General features: G+C 40.2%; 1 protein-coding gene across 7 annotated transcripts in view; it reads left to right on the plus strand.

The window, feature by feature from the left end:
* The window catches only part of LOC131221206 (uncharacterized), a 118,251-nt gene that overhangs the window by 16,199 nt on the left and 82,822 nt on the right, over positions 1-19,230 (plus strand). For 5 of the 7 annotated variants that reach the window (XR_009159103.1, XR_009159102.1, XM_058216386.1 and 2 more), the window contains exons 2-3: positions 4,780-4,863; positions 5,981-6,121. Coding sequence is in view for 5 of the 7 variants with exons in the window: in XM_058216386.1 (XP_058072369.1) it covers positions 4,780-4,863; positions 5,981-6,121 (225 nt within the window). In the remaining 2 variants the exon portion in view is untranslated. The remainder of the gene's footprint in view (positions 1-4,779; positions 4,864-5,980; positions 6,122-19,230) is intronic. The other 2 variants (XM_058216387.1, XM_058216385.1) reach the window with 2 other exon arrangements.

Raw genomic sequence — 19,230 nt, forward strand, 5'->3', positions numbered from 1 at the left:
GACGAAAAAGATATGTCGATTTCTTTCTCTAGGTTTCCTATGGCCCACAGGCTCTAAAAGTCTCTAAAATCTATCAAAAGTTGCAAAATATAGGTTACTCTAATGAGTGTGGGACCTAAATAGGTTTTGAAACCAAAATCCCTAAAAAAAATTGCACAAAACAAAAAAAAAGAAATTTTTTTATTTTTAATTTTTTCACCGGGCGCTGCCAGTTTTAGGCAGGGTTTGATCAAATCATATGATTCAACCCCTTTTGTGATAAATATGTACGATTAGATCATACAAGCGTACGATACAATTCGAATTGTAAATCGTATGATTTCGACAATATATATATATATATATATATATATATATATATATATATATATATATATTCTTCCGTTTTGCAGTAAAGCCATAAAATTATGTGTTAAAATGAATGAACGGAGTGGTTATATTTTACCTATATTAGTGATATTGTTGATATTATCGCCAATATATATATATATATATATATATATATATATATATATATATATATATATATATATATATATATATATATATATTTCTTCAGTCTTCCGCTTACATATTTCACCTATCCTTGAATTATGTTTGCAGTTTGGCTTAATTTACTTCATGTTTTATTATATTAGTGATATTGTCGATAACATCGCGATATATATATATATATATATATATATATATATATATATATATATATATATATATATATATATATATATATATATATATATTTCTTCTGTATTGCCAAAATATTGGTGATATATCAATATTATCGATATTTCACTGACCCACCAATACTTATATTTTACCTATATTAGTGATATTGTCGATATTATCGCCGATATAGGGGTCTCATGCAAAAATTTGCGAAAACCATGGGGAAATCTATAAAAAAAATTTGTGAAAAAGATAGAAGAACTCTATTTTTGAAAAGTTCTTTTTGGGTTTGAATTCTAAATAGATTTGACCACTCCTCCTTTGTGTGAATTAAATCTTGGATTTGGGGGAGCAATTGCCACTCGAGAGTGAAAGCCTACTAGAAATTGAAAGCTGAGAAAAAATCGATTTTTCTTTTTTTAGATCTTAGAAATCCATGTGACATGGATTTGAGTTGGAAATCTCAACATTTGGGAGGTAGAAATTGGGGATCCAATTTCCTTCGTTTTCTCCCCTCAAATTGGTAATTGAGGTGTGGAAATTTGATATGTTAATGAGAAGTGAATGATCTATTGACTAACCAGAAGTTTTCATTTTTTGGAAAAATATATACGTTAAAAAATTATGAATATGCTATAAAAATCTATTTAGTTCGAAAAAATAATTATGTTGTTTCATTAAATATTTCTTAGTTGTATGCTTTTATGGATGGATGTTAATGAGTGATGTGTTGCTTTTTTAGAGAAGAAAATATTTTAAATGATTTCAAAATTAAGAAAAGTAAATTAAAAATCATTTTTATTCTTTTAAATAATTATGTTGTTTCATAATTACGCGTGCATATATGGATGGATGTGTCATATGTATGTATGTGTGGATGGATGGATGTGTTATGCATGTATGGATGTATCATTTATGCAATGTATGCATATATGGATGGATGGATGAATGGAACGATGGATGGAAGCATGAACATGTCCTGTATGTTTATGGATGTATTGTTGATGTTTTATTACTTGCACTGTATGCTATTTGAATGATATGAACTCATTTCAGATATAATTGCACTTTTTTTTTTCCCGACAACCATGGTTCTGAATGACATTATCAGCAGCCATATCTCGGCCCCGTGGAAAAATGATATGATACGGCAAAACGTATTGGAATTGGGGCAGTTATCGGTCCATATCAGTCATATTTTTTTGAGCAAAAAAATATGAAAAAAATATCAGAAAAATAGAAAAAAAATGTGATATTCACGAATCTATCTGTTTATTTATTTATTGACAATGTATTCAATGGTGTATCAGACCATTCTTTGGTAAGAATGCTGTCTTGGTGGGCTGACCTACTTTTAGTTTGAGTCCCCAATTTCAATTTCCCCAACAATAATTAAATCACCAATCAGATTTGATGCAGATCTGATTCAAAATACCCCCCCTAGACATGCATTACATTTCAAGTTTCAACATATAAAAAAAACAATTAACAAAAAAACCCCAAAGTAGTATATTTGAGAAAAAAAGCATTTTCTAGAATTTCCAGAAATTTCAACAGAAATTCCCAAAAAACAGATTATTATCATTATTATTTTTTCCGATCAGATCTGATCGAAAATAACTCCCCTCTCCAAATTTGTGATCAAATTAAGAAAAAAAATTCAGGAATTTTCAAAAATTTTGACAAATTTATTTATTTTTTGATTAGATCTGCTGTAGATTTGATCGGAAATGGCTTCCCTCTCCAGATTGAGATTAGATTTTTTTTTTTAAAAGTGCAATTTTCAAAAATTTCACAAAAATTGGGTGTAAATGCCCACCCCCCCCGCCAAAAAAAAAAAAAAAACAAAAAGCCCAAAAAAAAGGATCAAAACGATCTTCAAATCTAGTAGTTTTTGGTAGATCTAGGCCTATAATAAACATTAATATGTATTTCAACAAGGATTAACAGAAAAAATGGATTTTTAAAACCTATTTTCTGATTTATTTCAAAATTGGCCCCAAATTGTTTCGATCCTTCAAATCGACTGAAATCCGATGTTTTGATCCTGCAAGTAGCTGTTAATGGTGCTGAAATCCCTATCCGATGATGTATTTGAGTGATTTGAAGGCTTGGAGGAGAAATGAGGGAGAGTGAGAGAGATCGAAAAGGGGGAAAGAAGGGGCGTTTTTGCCCTTTTTATACCCATATCAGTTTGACCAATACGGGTATAGTATATCGGTACCGATACGGGTTGTATCGGCCATTGCAGCCCGATAAGGACCAATACAAGGAAACTATTTCTAATACGGCCGATACAACCCCGTATCACGTATCCTATCAAGCCGATACGGACACGATATGCCTGTATCCGCCCATACGATATCGATTTTCAGAACCATGTCGACAACACATGGTTTAATAAAATGGAAACTTATTATGTATAATTGTGTTTTACAATATTTTGATTCCTAAATGTATAAACTTGTGTCTTTTAACGTTTCCTGAACTATCACTAAAAAATTCCACTCTTTTCCCAATGTTTCCCCAATGTTTACCTCAGCGATATTTTCCCAAAATATCGATGATACATGTTTCCGTAAATATACATGATTGATTCTCCATATATCTCTACGAAAATCACAAGGTTGCCCTTCTTAAAAGGAAGATTCAATAAATGATTTTGGAATGGGCTTTGCATATTTGTATTTTTAAGGGAAAAACAATCCTTTGGGTTTGTCTTCTTGGGAGTCTTTTGTATTTTGGGCGATTTTTATTTAGTTGGACTCTTCCCCTTTGTTTTTTGGATGGGTTTTTTTTTTTTTTCCATCATCTGTCTTCCTTTGTTCTTTGTTTTTGTTTTATTTTTTTTGGCAATAAAGTTGCTGTCACCATTAAAAAAAATGGTGTGGTTAAAGAAGTTCATGGTTGGTCTACCATGTGCCATATAGGTTTGGATGTTTGGGAAAGGCCTTGATAGATGGAACAAATCAAGTCTTGTAAACTTCTCAGGATCTATATCCAAGTCCTTTCGTGTCTTCCTCTTATCCTCCTTTTGGGCACCCCAATCCTAATCAAAGTTCCCTTGGTGTCTCATGTTTCTTGAGCACATGGTTGAACCATCTCAATTGACTCTCCATTTTATCTCCAATTGGGACTACTTCCAAGTTGCTCCTAATAAACTGATTCTTAATTATATCCTTGTCTCCTCCACATCCTCAATACACTCATCTTTGCAACATTCAAGCCTTATCCATTGCCTCTCTTAAATTCCCAGAATTCTGCTCTATATAGCATAGAAAATCTAATAGCAATCTTATAAAATCTGTAGTTTCATTGGTGTTTAGTGATAAGCTGATAACAACTCCATTGGTGCATCTCCACTTCATCCTGCTACATCTAATTGTATTTGGAACATTCTTCATGGCATCAATTTTAAGTAAAGCTTCACATCTATTAATATTCCTACTAAAGTTGAATTTTAGTACCCTATCTTGCTTTTGCTAATTCTTAAACCTCTCTAGATTCTAAAGCCTTCTTCAAAACCTCCAATTCGGCAATAAACGTTCTCTTGTGTCATCAACTAGCGTGCTGCTGGCAAAAAACATGCACCATGAGACCTCATCCTAGATACTTGCAGTTAATTCATTTCCAACGATTGTGAATTAGTAAGGGCCTAATATAGGCCCCTAATCTACCTGCTGCTACTGAAGTGCTTCTTTCTTTTAAGCCTCTCTCGCTCATGTAACAACACCGTCATACACGTTGTCAGTGATTTCAATCTATCTTCCTAGGATCCCTTTCCTACTCATCACTACCACATAATACGCTTGTGCTAAATGGTTTTACTGAAACTGCTGTTATCTATCTCAACTTTCAGGCTTGTTGTACTTTGGACTTGGGTATTCATCTCATGTTTTGTGATTAATGCAGATTTTTTTTTTTTTTCCGTTAGTCAACAATGTCCCAATGTCATTGATGCATAAATTATGTCCTCAATCTACGCTACTGTTGTTTTTGTTTTGGAATATATTTGTTGTATGATTCCATCTACACACTCAAACTTGGAGCGGCCAGTGCAATTTTTTTCATGACAATAGCAAATTTCTTGTCTAACAAAGTTGCATTGGGCAGGATATGCTTTCAGAGGCTCTTTTGTGTTTTGGTGCTAGTTCTGTCAGCATGTATGAAGCGGAAAGTTGTGAGAATATTGATGAGGTGAACCCTCAAAGCAATTTTAATTTGTTTTTGGAATTTTCATACTTATTATGTTCCATGACTTGAACTTGAGTTGGTTTTCTTTGCTTCTGTCCTTTGATCGTTTCTTTTAATTTGATGAAATGGTTGCATCTGAAAAACTGCTAGAGATATGTTTCTCCCTATGAATTATAGGGACCTATATGCGCATATCCTTTGATTAACCGGAGTCCCAAGTTCAATACTTGATTTTTTATGACAAATTCATTAAGACAAACTAAAAATTTGATTTCTCTTTGTAATGGCACAATGTTGATATAGCTAGTGTTCCTGGTATTGGCAATATTATCAATAATATCGGCCGATATTATCTGTATTGCAGGTCACCAATACAGATACATTTTGTAATATAAAAAAGAAAATACACTGTATCGGTCGATGTTATCGATGATATCACATTATCACTGACATCATGCGATATTTTTGATATCCTCCTTAAAATAAATACACTATATTGTCAACACGTGATAATATCGTTGCTACCAGTGTTAATACCTGCAAAATTCCAGGAAAAAAAAAAATCCCTTCTTTTTCAAAATTTTTTTGGGGGATCTTCCCAGGGGTGTTTAAAATTGGTGAATTATGATGTGTTGGATTATTGCGTTATTTCTTAAAAATTAGTGCATTAAAATCATACTTATTAATTATTATTATTTTTGTTTGACAATGCATAGTTTGGGCCCCATACAGCGGAAACCTATTATGTATGGTTTGTTTTTGGTAACTCGGAGTCCTAAGTGGGTATTCGTGTATCCTTTAACATCTCCTGAAGTTTACTTGGAAAATTCCACTTTTTTTTTTTTTTAAAAACCTTATGTTCCCCAATGTTTCCCTTAGACAGCAATTCGTTACCCATTATCTCTGATATTATTAATGGTATCGATGCATGTTAATGCAACCGAGGTCCTCAGTACACGTAGCAATAACAGTACTTTTAACACTGGATATACCAAATAGTACAGTGAGTGGTAGCTCATATTGAATGTTCATGTGCTTGATTGGTATACATTTGTCTACTTGATAAGGTACTAAAGTTCATTCAAATACATGTTTGATTTATAAAGTAGTGTTTTTGCAGATCTGCATCAATTCCATATTTATGGAAGGGCAAGATGTAGGTACATGCATCTCTCATGCAGCTAATTCCATTGGGTTGAACAAGATGCCTAGTTATGAAGTCGTAATTGGTGAGCAATGCGATTGGGTGAAGAATTCACTGGTAAACATGCCATGCTTGTGACTTTTCTTGCAGTCTATCCTGCCCGGTTCATCTTTTATCATTCTCTCTCTCCGTGGTTACATCAACTACTCACATGATGAAACTTTTATTTATTTATTTATTTTTTGTTTCCATATTGGTTCTAGTACGATTATTTCCACATGGCGGGATTGATTTTAGTCCATTTGATGTTAAAGTCTTTTGTTTATTCATTTCCATATTACTACTCACATAGGCTAGACCCCTAAAGCTAATGTTGCATCTTGAGTTCAAGATCAATGTTTCAAATAGCGTTCGTAGCGTATGCTACGTAACATAGCTAAATAGCGTAAATCCCCTGTGGCGTACGTTACAGGGGTCGTAGTGTATGCTACAACTACGTAGCATGTAGCATTTGTAGCATACGCTACAATGGTTATTTTTTTTAGTTTGTGTAAAATCCACAACATTAAAAAACCTTAAAATGTAAAGTTAAAACCAAGCCTTTTTTATGTTTACTCTAACTTAAAATGGTGGTGATCCATTGTTAAAGTTGGTGGTGTGAAACTCGCACACAAAAAAACCTTTAAAACTAAAAAGAAAAAGGATTCAAAAGAGAATAACCCGAAACCCCTCTTTGTATAGATGACATCTGTATTGTACATAATATTCTTAACCTGTGGGATTTTTATTTCTTTTCATACTTGCGAGTTGTAGCTTGTGGTTTCAATTAGACATTATTAATTAAAGTGGTTTGCTTAGAAAGTTGTTGATGTGATAATTATTTAATTGTTTCATCACTTTATATGTGTAGATTGGCTTTTGATAAATGATAATTAATAACTTGTTTGAACATGCTTGTACTTGAAAAAAAATAAAAAAATAAAATAAAATCTATTAGGCATTTTTATATATTAAAAAGAAAAACGATTTATCATATTTATCATATTTTTAAATTAAAAAATAGAAGTATTGTTGATGAGGACATCGGACCCTTCAAAATTTATCAAAGACGAAGGCGGCCGACGAATACATCTTTATGGCTCGATGATGGTTCGTGGCACAACCAAGGAGGATTTCGAAGACCTTACACGTGTCCCTGGATTAATTGAAGGCCCCACATTAGGAGGACACACGTATAGGATGAGTTAGAAGACTGATCTGTTACCGAAGATTTTTATATTTTTTATTTTTTTAGAAAGCTTTGTTTTGCGCGTTTTCTTTCTTTTGTTATAGGGGTAGTTTAGTCATTTTCTTTCAAATCCGAATTTTATAAATAGGGTGCTTTCTTCCCTAAACCTAATAATGTTTTTTAATGAAAGCTTGGTGCCTCCTTCCCATCTCTCTCTATGGTAAGTTCTTCTCTTCCCCTAATCTCTTCTCTTCTTCTAACTTCTATTTCTAGCCCTCTAACCTTCATCTTCTTTTTCTATGCTTAGTCTTTTTCTTTATTGCCATTGACCCTGAAAATCTGAGAATTGATCCCAGCCCTCTCTCAGATTTTCCAGCCATCCCTATTCCAGAAATCCTTTGATTTCCTCGACTACAGAAGCTGTATTGATTGTTGGATTGAAACCATGCAAGATCGGGAGGTCCCATCCCTCGCTGGATCCAATCCACGCATGATTTGAATACGGTACCGCATGATTGTGATGATGGTCTGCAACCATTGCATGTTCCCTTTATTATTATATTTACTATGATGTGGAATGTGAATATTTCAATTGATTTGCTTAGTTTATTTTGCCGGATAATTTTTGTGCTCACACATGCATTCTAGTTTAGACCGTCCTGCATCAAATTTGGTATCAAAGCTTTAGGTTTTGCATGGTTTTTGTTAGATCGAGTTATCTGAACTTAGGATCATCTGTTTTCTCATCTAGGATTGTCTAGATAATTCCATATCTACATCCCACAGAAATTGCCAACCTGATTTTTCAGATTCAGAGTCCCGGGAGATAAAAATCTGAATTTCCAGATGTGTTTTCATTCTAGTTAAATCTGAAAATCTTTAGCATTCATATATCATATATAAATAGGATCATACATCCAAATTGGGGTCTGTTCAAACCTTGAGTTGAACTTAGGAAAATCGAGTTTGAGTTTTTGGTGTATGCCCACTAGAAGTGGTAAGGGTTTTGGCTGACATCCCATCATGAGTAATGAGCAATTAAACGATTACCTCGCTCAATTACTCCAAAAGATAACTGCCATAGAGACATTCAACAAAAATATCGAATGAAAACTGATTGCCACCGAAGCTAGACTTGAGCAATTAGAGGCATCCCAAAGGGAGAACCCCACCGTTGAGGGAGATGTGCAGTCGCAGGTAGGTGGTGTTGGTGAGGAGCCAACCTTTAGACAAACCCCCACCAATGGCAAGCATGTGGGTAGAGAACGGGCATAACAGGACTGCTTTGATCCTGATGAGAGGGCCATGGAGAATGTCAGGATTGATGCCCCGAGCTTTGTTGGTCGCTTTGACCCCAAGGCATTCCTTGATTGGTTAGCTGACGTGGACCACTATTTTGAGTGGCATGAGATGTCATAGAACCGACATGTGTGGTTTGCCAAAATGAAGCTTGTGGGGCAAATGAAGATGTATTGGACCAATAAAGAGCGTAGGATTGAGAGGGTGGGAGGAGCTCCCGTTACCCAATGGAGCGAGATGAAAACTATGCTAAGAGAGAAGTACCTACCTCTCTTATTGCCATAAGCTCCTGGAACAATGGCAATCTTTACGCCAAGGATCCATGCCTGTCACGGAATACATCGCCAAATTTGAGGAATTCATGATGCGGTGTGATATTAAGAAAGACCCTCTGGTAACACTCACACGTTTCAAGACGGGCCTTCGATCGGATCTTCAGCGTGAACTTTGGGCTCATCTCGTGATAGAGTTGGACGAGATGTACCAAGTGGTGCAGGAATTAGAGTAGTATCTGAAGACTCCTGTCACAAGACGGTTCGATTCCCGAGACTGTAATATTAGGACTGGTTCTCATGGAACTAGACCCAACATTGGTAATCAACCTAGGGTGCAAGCGAATGTTCCTCCTAGGCTTAGGGATGACAAGGGAAAAAGCGTCCTTGGTGCTGATCCAGGTGGAGGACAGAATGTGCGATGCAACGAATGTGAGAATATTGGCCATTTTGCAACTCAGTGTCCCACTAAGAGCAAAGGAAAAGCCTTAGTCATAGGCGATTCCCAGGATAGCGAGTATGATCAGGGCGACTCTGAAATCAAAGAATATCAGCCCGTAGGATCATTAAGTGATGGGGATGGGGTGGGTGATGATGCCACACTAGTAGTTGTCAGGTGTGTGCTAGCCCCGACTAGAAGTAGTGTTGACTGGCGTCACAACACTATCTTCTGCATAATCGCCAAGTGTGGCGAAAAAAATTGTAAGGCAATAGTGGAGAGTGGGAGTTGCGAGAATGTAATTTCCACTAGCACCTTAGGTCGTCTAAAGTTAGAGACCACCCCTCATCCTGACCTGTACAAAGTCTCATGGGTAGACAAGACTTCCCTTCCTGTCACCCATCAATGTCTTGTACCCACCGAGTTCGGGTCTTATAAGGAGTCCCTGTGGTGTGATGTGTTGCCCATGGATGTAGGTCATATCATCCTAGGCAGACCGTGGCTATTCGATAATGACGTCATGATCTACGGCCGTTCTAATGCGTGTATGATGGGGACATCTTGCGCACATGCACGCCCCCCCTACGCACTTATGCAAGGAGGGCTCCACCATCGATCTGGATTGACGACAACGTCCAGGGAAGACCTCCTAGTTAGAGGACTGCGTTTTGGTTCGTTAGAGTGGACCCGATAGTCATGTGAATCCCACCATGAGTTCTCATGATCGTGATCCACTATTCTAATTAATCTAGTACTTTGGGTTTTGCTTATTATTGCTATTATGAGAATCATGGACGGTTTATATTGCTTTGATTAGTTGTTATTTTTGATTACTTCGTCGCCAAGTAATAGGTTGCGCACATGGCGCGAGTTTTGGGGTATAGGGTTTATTATAAACAGGCACCCCTTGTAGTCTTTTTTATTCATTTAAGATTAATAAAATTTCTGCGTTTTTTTGCTCATCTAAATTTCTGAGTTGTGGAGATTCAATTGGGTGTGAAACCCTCCCTTCCTCGAAGGGCTGACTACCGTGGTGCGAAACCACACTTATCCCGATTCACCCCCACCTTCTTCCATCCATATTTCTCTCCTCCTACAATCATCTACACTTCAAATCCATCCTCTATTGCAGCTGGTTTTCTCTCTACAGTAGATTTCCAGAATTTGGCCCTGTAGGAGGGCTGAAACTTCAGCAGAGCACTACGCACAAACCGTGCATCGGATCGAGCTGAAATTTGGGGTTTTGGAGTCCACCCCTGGCTGACCAGGGCCAGGTTGGCCTTTTTCTGTATAGTGGGCCCCACACACGTGCGGCCGGGATCACACGTATGTGCGTTTGGGCCATTGCTGCTGTCCATACGTGCGATACCTCTTTGGTTCGTCTCTTTCACTCCTCTTTGACCCAAAATCCCTAAACCTAACCCTAAATTCTTCACATCCCTAATTTATGCCATTTCTTCAACCTTAGGGTTCCTCGAATTGAAATTTCTGAATCCCTTGGATTGGAGGAATTATTTCTGTGCATGTGTGGATGATTTTACCCTCCCTTGATTCTTGTTTGGTCTATAATTTTGATTGATCTGGCCCTAACAAGTGTAGGCCTGGATCCGCTTAAGATTCTCCTTAATCGAGTGTTTGAACTTTTGTGCAGCATGTGAAATTTTGTGTAATTGTTTCTGAACTAGTGTGATCTAAAGCCTGAAAATCTTGCACATCATACTTGAATTTCATGTCTTGCATCAGTGTACCTTCATGCATAATGACAAGAATATCAAAATTAATCCTATGCCACCACAACACACTGCACAGAAGAAAGGTGAGAAGGCTAGTGAGCCTAAAGAAGTGAGGAAATCCACACCCAAGACTCTCCACATCATCACAGCTAAAGAGTGGATTCGACGGTGTATGCCTTAGTTATAAGACCTGTAACCTCGCGAGACCTTCCGTACACTTCTACTTAAATAATGGCATGTTCCCAACAGACTAGATCGAGAAGTTTTGATCATTACCCTACTTTTGTACCCCGATACCCAAGACTTGTACCCTAGTGACGGCGCGGGCGTCATGATTCCAACGCTGCGTGACACGCCCCACTTCGACCCTTAGATTAGAAGTTAAAATTTTGGCACAATCCGAGGTGAGCCGCACAATGCACGCTGGCCCCACTTGCACAAATTCCCATGTCAAATCAATCAATCCATCAATCAAGCCATCCATCACTCATGTCACTTTCTTCCCATTTGTCAAACAAGCCCATGCCTTTCTCATGCAACCCATACCCCTACTTATGCTAGCCATTATTATTTTCTTCTTTTTCTTCCCATTTTACCCCTCTATCTTCCCCTTATTCCCTCCCTATCCTAAAAGCTCTACCACAAAAACTCCCTAACTCCCTCTCATTTTTACCATTTCCTAGCAAGAGTAGAGAGGGATTAAGAAAGAGAGAAAAATATTAGAAAGATTAGGGAGAGATTAAGAGAGAGAGAAAAGAAAGAAAGAGTAGAGAGAGATTAAGAGAAAAGAGTGTTTAGGAGAGATTAGAAAGAGAGCTTGAGAGAGGGTTATGAGGGATCAAGAGAGTAAGTGTCACGCCCCAGACAAGGTGACTGGACCCACAAGGAATCCGATAGCCGATTCCGGCCGCAACAGCCTCCGTAGCACCACATTCTCGGCTCCTATCACGGGTTCCGATCCTGGGATCCTACAAGGAGGATTTCCATATCACAATTCCAAACTAAATCGAGCATACCCAAGATCATAGCAAGTAAATCTCAGAAAATAAATAAGGAACACACTGCAAAATCCACTGAGAATTTAAACTTTACAGGTACAAGGCTCAAAAGGAAATACATAATATATAAAGAGGGAAGGAAAGGTCCGCAACAGGTCCTCAGCTCGCGCCAATCCAATCCATAGCTCCTCCGCTACTGCGTTGACCTAGGATCTCCTGGACGCATCAATCGTGCATAAGCTTATAGAAAGCTTAAGGGGCAGTGTAAGGTGTGTGACAATGGTGCTCAGAAGAAGATAGGGGAGAATGCCGAAGGAAACATGAATGATACCAATGCAACTAGCCGTACCGAGGCTAAGCTATGAATGTAGTAAGCCGTACCAAGGCTATGCAATATAATACATGAGTACTAGACGCTATGCCAAGGCGATGCAACATGAGGCTTATAGAGCCAATGCCAATGCAATGCGAAGTAATGCCAGTCCTCATATCCAATCTACATATCAAGTATAATTCCATATTAAGGAATCCACCGGGGTCAAGTACACTGCAGGATGAATGCCGCTTTACAGACCCGCATAGTCAAACGAGCGTAGGAGACCTCACTACCCACCTGTGGACAGCTAATCACCAGCGAGGCTTGACGGTAGCGGACCCATTCACGAGCTGGTCAGACTCAGCCCAACTATTGCCCTTTCTCTCAGGCAGGTAAGGCCACACCCTATCCCAACCGACCACGTTGCAGTGGGAGTCATGACCTAATGGTATGAGGCCCTCATGCCCTCATGTTTTCCACTCGGTCTCGGCGCTGGGGCGTTCCCTCGGTACTGTGGAAGTTTAGAGGCTTTCACCTAGGGACATCCTATGCACCCCAATGCTCAAGTAACATTTCTGGTGTCCACACATGGTCATCCACGATATACCTGTGGAGGCATCGGCCCTAATGAAGCAAGGGCAATAAAAGCCATGAGATGCGATGCCAGATGCATGAATCACGCACATCAATCATGCACCAACTCCAAGCACTCAATGTGCACAGGAGGGGAAACTCCATCCCTCTACCACATTTGCCCAATGACCACGCACAATGTAAATCCAATCACACAATGATGCATATGGGTCATGAGGGTGAACTAGGTGTGCCATACGGCGATCATAGCATACACCTCCTTTACACGGAGGGATTAAGTCTAGGTACTTAGACAATCCTCTAAAGAAGATTAGGGGTGAAAAGGAGCTTGGTGGGCCATCTGATCGCCGATTCGAGACGATTCAACCGTCCATCCTTCTAAGTGAGTGCATGGGAGGGTCAAAACCCTCCCATTCTTTGTGATTTCTCTATTTTGGTGGGCCCATAAAGGTGGGACCCACCTTGGTCATGTATTGAGTATGTGGTAGACCCCATAGTGGTAGGGGGCCACCCCAATGGCCAGATCTATTTCCCTTTCTTTTCTTATTCTCATGGTGTTGTGGGACCCACAAGTGGGCCACGCTATTGGAGAGCGTGTTCCGCACACTATCATAGCGTGGACTATCTTGTGTAGCCCATTGTGATGTTTAATTTCTATTTAAATTAGTTGATTGTGTAAGCACACTTGGATGGTGAAAATACACCAAAAATGGATATGATCCAAAGTTTCTTGGCCCCACCATGAGTTGGACATTCAAATGGATGGAGTGGATTTCCTAGGTGGGCCTTACCTCACCCTTAAAACACGAGAGGGAGAGGGGTAGTGGCACCTTCGTCCCTGGACGCAACAATGTCCAGAGACATGTCTCTGGTACCATTTACCTTCCAAAGCCACCGCGTGGGCTTCCCTCGTGGGCTCCATCATGATGTATCTATATATCATCCACACCATCCATCCATTTGCTGGCTCATTTTAGCCGTGGAGCCCAGAAATCTAGCCAATCCAACCATCAAGTGGACCACACCACAACTAACGGTGGGCTGGGAGCACCCCTCACGTCAGCCATGTGGACGTGGGGTGGGGGCATCCTAGTCGTGGATCCCACCTTGATGTATATGTTTAATCCACACCTTCCACTAGTTTCTACAGATTATTTTAGGTCATGGGCCGAAAAATGGGGCAGATTCGATCATCGGGTGGACCGCAATAAGGTAAACAAAGTCCCACTGTTGGAACTTTCTAAGGCCGACTGTTGCGTGTGTAGGTGGTGGACCTACCCGTCATTGGACTCCTTTAGTCCATAGAGAGCTGGTTGATATAATGGACGCAATGGATTATCCACTAGTAGACCCCACATAACAGAAAACAAAAAAAATAAAGGAAGAAAGAAAAAAAAAAGAGTGTCACTGGGCGTTATTGCCCAGTGACGTGAGGGCGGAAGCCTCCTTGGGCTGCTCCGACACGTGGACCCCACCATGATGAATGTGTTTAATCCACACTGTCCACCATCTACTTCAGATAATTTCAGGCCATGGGCCAAAAGATGAGACAGTTCGGGTATCAAGTGGGCTGCAATGAGGGAAACGAAACATTGCTGTTGAAATCTTCTAAGGCCTATTGTGGAGTCTCTGTTTGTCCAAATCAACCCAAATCAGAGCCCATTAGACCCGCTCGAGATGGACTACGCGGTGAACGGAGTAGAAGATCCACGTGGGGCCCGCACTGATAGTGTATTAAAAAAGAAAAAAAAGAGAAAAAAAAAAGAAAGGTGTTACTGCGCGGTTTTGCCCAGTGACGTAAGGGCGGAAGCCTCCTTGGGCTGCCCCCACACGTGGGACCCTACATGATGTATGTATCTAATCCACTCCATTCATCCGTCTTGTCAAATCATGTTAGGCCATGGGCCCAAAACTCAGGTTGATCCAGATCTCAGGTGGGCTGCACCATAGGGTAATGTGGGGGTAGAAACCTCTTGGACTTGAGATTTCTTGGTTTTGGGATCCCTTGGACTTGGGAATCCCTGGAATCGAGATCCCTCAGGTATTTGGTTATGTTTGGAGTCTTGGATTCAAATCCTTAAAGTAGTTGGTATGTGAATGTTGAAACTATGGTTTTATTAAATCCATTTAAGCATATGCTTTGCCTGAACTGATAAAATCCTAAGACTCAGATGGGCTATGAGCATAGGATCACATCTTAATGACTAACCAATGATCTGTAACCGTTGATTTACGTTAACAATGATTAGTCGGTGCAAATTATTTTACTAAAGTAACTATAGTGATGTCATTGATAATGTGATTTTTTTGGGACATCATTAGTAGGTCATGTGCTCAAATGGATTGGTAGCCTAGTGACACGTGTTGTACATGTGGGTGTCCATTCGGGTCACTACCAGTGGACCCCGCCTTGTTATGTATATATTTTATTCATGCCTTGCAGGCTACATGAGTAGCTGATGTTAGTCTAACATGGACCACACCACATAGACTTTTATATTTCTAGTGGGGCATGTCGTTCAGTTCCCACTCTCTATATATAATGTGCTTATTAAGGCCGATTATTGCTTGATATGTCGATAACATGCTAGTGTACTTGGCTTGGTAGGACACACTAAGAACATGCTTAGTATAATGACATCATGCCCAAACATATGCCCATACACATCATTTGTATGCATGTTGTGGGTGGTGATTGATCATAGCATATGCCATTGGGCTGAGATACTTAGGGGACCTCATATGAGATAGGGTTGCTCCACATGATCGCTCAGTACGCGCAGGTTTGATGCATGACTTGGATGGTATGACTCATGCATTTCGCATCTTATATGTCACGATCACTTTACTCCCTAACGACATCAGGGTTATGGCCTCCATAGGCATATCGTGGATGGCAAGATTGGATATCGGAAATATCTGTTCTAGCAATAGGGCGCTATGGATGTCCTTGGGTGACAGTCCCCAAACCATTGTGGTACCAGTAGGATACTTCAACTTGAGACCGAGTGGATAACATGAGCGCTCGAGTGCCGGATACCAGTAGGCCGTGTCTCTCACTGTGTCGTGGTCGGTTGAAAAGGGGTGTGACCTTATCCGCCTGAGGGTAGGGGGCTGTAAGCTAGGTTGAGTTTAACCAGCTCATAAATGGGTCCGCTATCAATGAGCCGGGTGGGCATTGGCATACCACTGGCAAGGCAGATAGTGAGGTCTCTTCCACTCACTTGGTCATGCGCGCGATGGAGTGATAGCTAGTGTTGGAGTGTACTAAACCCTGATGATGTTTCCAGTGACGAACCGTACTGATACGTGGACTAGTTGAGGATTGGTATGCTTGCGTTGCATATCTAACATATGACATTTGGCCATGTAGGCCTTGCATTGCATAGCCTTGGTATGACTAACATCATTTATGGACTTGCCAGTTTAGCCTTTCATCATTTCCGCTTACTCTGACATTTGTATGCTTGGCACATGCATTGCGCACACGCACACACTCTAAGCTTCTTAGTAAGCTTATGCACGTTTGTTATGTGCAGGTTATGTTAGACCACAGCGACACTGAGGAAGGAGCATTTGCCTGATTTTTTGGAGTTTTGTTATATCATGTATTTTCCTTTCAGCACTGTACTCAAAGGTTATATTACTGGATATGTGGTGATGATGTTTTGTGACTTGGGTACACTCGTGATTATGCTCCTTTACAAAAAAAAATCACCCTGAAAACCCTCCTCGTAGGATCCCATGATTGGAACCTGGCGCATAGGAGCTGGGAGCCGAGAATGAGGTACTATGGAGGCTGTCGGCACCGGATTCGGCGGCCGGGAATTTTGTGAGCCTGGTTCTTGAATTTGGACCGTGACATTAGTGGCTAGAGAGGCTACACTAGAAGTACCAGTAGAGTTACCCCACGAGGTAGCCCTGGTCTTAGAGGAGTACAAAGATGTATTCCCTGAGGATTTGCCGGATGAGTTGCCACCCATGAGGGACATCCAGCATGCTATTGATCTTGTACTTGGGTCGACTCTACCAAACCTTCCTCACTATAGGATGAACCTGGCAGAGCATGCAAAGTTGAAGAAGCAGGTAAATGAGCTCCTGCGAAAGGGTTTCATCTAGGAGAGCATGAGCCTGTGTGCCGTACCCACTTTACTGACACCTAAGAAAGACGTCACTTGGCGCATGTGTGTAGACAGTAGAGTCATTAACAAAATCACGGTCAAGTATAGGTTTCCCATACCTAGGCTTGATGACATGTTAGACATGATGGCTAAATCCACAATTTCTCCAAAATAGATCTCAAGAGTGGGTATCACCAAATTTGTATTCGTCCTGGTGATGAATGGAAGACAACCTTCAAGACGAAGGATGGGCTATATGAGTGGTTGGTCATGCCTTTTGGCTTGACTAACACACCCAACACTTTCACGCGGGTGATGACCTGGGTCTTGAGACTGTTCATGGGGAAATTCTTAGTGGTATACTTCGACGATATCCTCATCTATAGCACCACTAGAGAATCAAACCTTGAACATTTGAAGTTGGTCCATAGCGTCCTTGGGGCGGAGAAATTATACGCTAACCTTAAAAAGTGTTCGTTCATGTCTAGTCAGGTTGTGTTCTTAGGATTTATAGTGTCAGCAGGAGGGATGCGTGCAGACACGGAGAAAGTCAAGGCCATAGTTGATTGGCCTAAACCGACGAACATCCATGAAGTGCGAAGCTTCCATGGCTTGGCCACATTCTATTGTCGGTTCATTAGGAGTTTTAGCACGATTATGACTCCCATTACAAAGTGTACGAAGAAGGGAGAATTCGTGTGGTCGAAAGCGGCAGTTAAGGCTTTCAAAGAAATTAAATGCAAGATGGTCGAAGCTCCCGTCATGCGCCTTCCCGACTTTTCTAAAGTCTTTGAAGTTACGTGTGATGCATCTGGTGTTGGTATAGGTGGAGTCCTGAGTCAAGAGGGTCATCTTGTTGCCTATTTCAGTGAGAAACTGAATGGCGCAAAACAAAAATATTCTACCTATGATTAGGAATTCTATGCGGTAGTGCAGTCTTTGAGACATTGGCGCCACTATCTCCTATCGCAGAAATTTGTCTTATTCTTTGATCATGAGGCCTTACGTTATCTTCACTCCCAGAAGAAACTTAACCTAAGGCATGCTAAGTGGGTTGCATTCCTTTAAGAGTATTCGTTTGTTTTGAAACTTAAGGATGGAGTAGAGAATAAACTAGCCGATGCCCTTAGCCGTAAAGTGGCATTGCTCAATTCTTTGAGTGTAGGAGTTGTCGGCTTTGAGCAACTGAGAGATGAGTACCCCACATGTCCAGATTTTGGGGGTACCTATACGTCACTCTTGAGTGATCAGCAAAGTGCGTGGGATTTCGTGTTGAGAGACGAATTCTTTTGAAAAGGAAATCGTTTGTGTTCCCCATACGTCCCTCCGTGAATTCCTCGTTTGGGAGCTTCCTTCGGGAGGGATAGCTGACCACTTTGGCCACGATGAGACTATTGCCCTCGTAGAGGATCGTTACTACTGGTCAAGTCTCAAGTAGATGTTGCCAAAATTTTAGGGCAGTGTAGAACGTGTCAGATGGCGAAGCAACAAAAGAAAAATTCTGGATTATATACGCCATTACCCATGCCACATGCTCCGTGGTAAGACATTAGCATGGATTTCGTGCTTGTGCTTCCCAAGATGATTAAAAAGCACGATTCCATTTTTGTTGTTGTGGACCGCTTCTCTAAGATGGCACATTTCATCCTATGTTCTAAAACTTCGGATGCATTTAATATTGCTAAGGTCTTTTTCGATGGTGTGGTCCGTCTCCATGGTTTACCTAAGACCATAGTGTCTGACCGTGATGTCAGATTTACCAGCTATTTTTAGAAGACACTATGGTACATGATGGGAACACTTTTGCAGTTTTCTACTGCATACCACCCCCAAACTAATGGCCAAACTGAGGTGGTTAATCGCAGCCTTGGAAACCTCTTACGATGCTTAGTGGGTGAACATGTGAAAACTTAGGATTTGATTCTACCTATAGCTGAGTTCGCCTTCAACAGTTCAGTCAATAGATCTACAGGGTTGAGTCCATTTGAAATTGTTAGTGGGTACAAATCTCGGTTGCCCATAGACTTGTTACCCATGTCAGTTACCCAAAGATCTTCCGAGTCAACCGATGCATTTGCACGACACATTCATGACTTGCATGCACATGTAAGACAGTGAATAAATGCGAGCAATGATAATTATAAATGTTCAGTTGACCATAGGTGGACATAATTTAATGAAGGGGATTATATAATGGTTAGGTTTAGACTAGAGCGGTTTCTTCCA

Source organism: Magnolia sinica, chromosome 12 (assembly GCF_029962835.1).
Source record: "Magnolia sinica isolate HGM2019 chromosome 12, MsV1, whole genome shotgun sequence".
In the NCBI taxonomy this organism is placed as follows: Eukaryota; Viridiplantae; Streptophyta; class Magnoliopsida; order Magnoliales; family Magnoliaceae; genus Magnolia; species Magnolia sinica.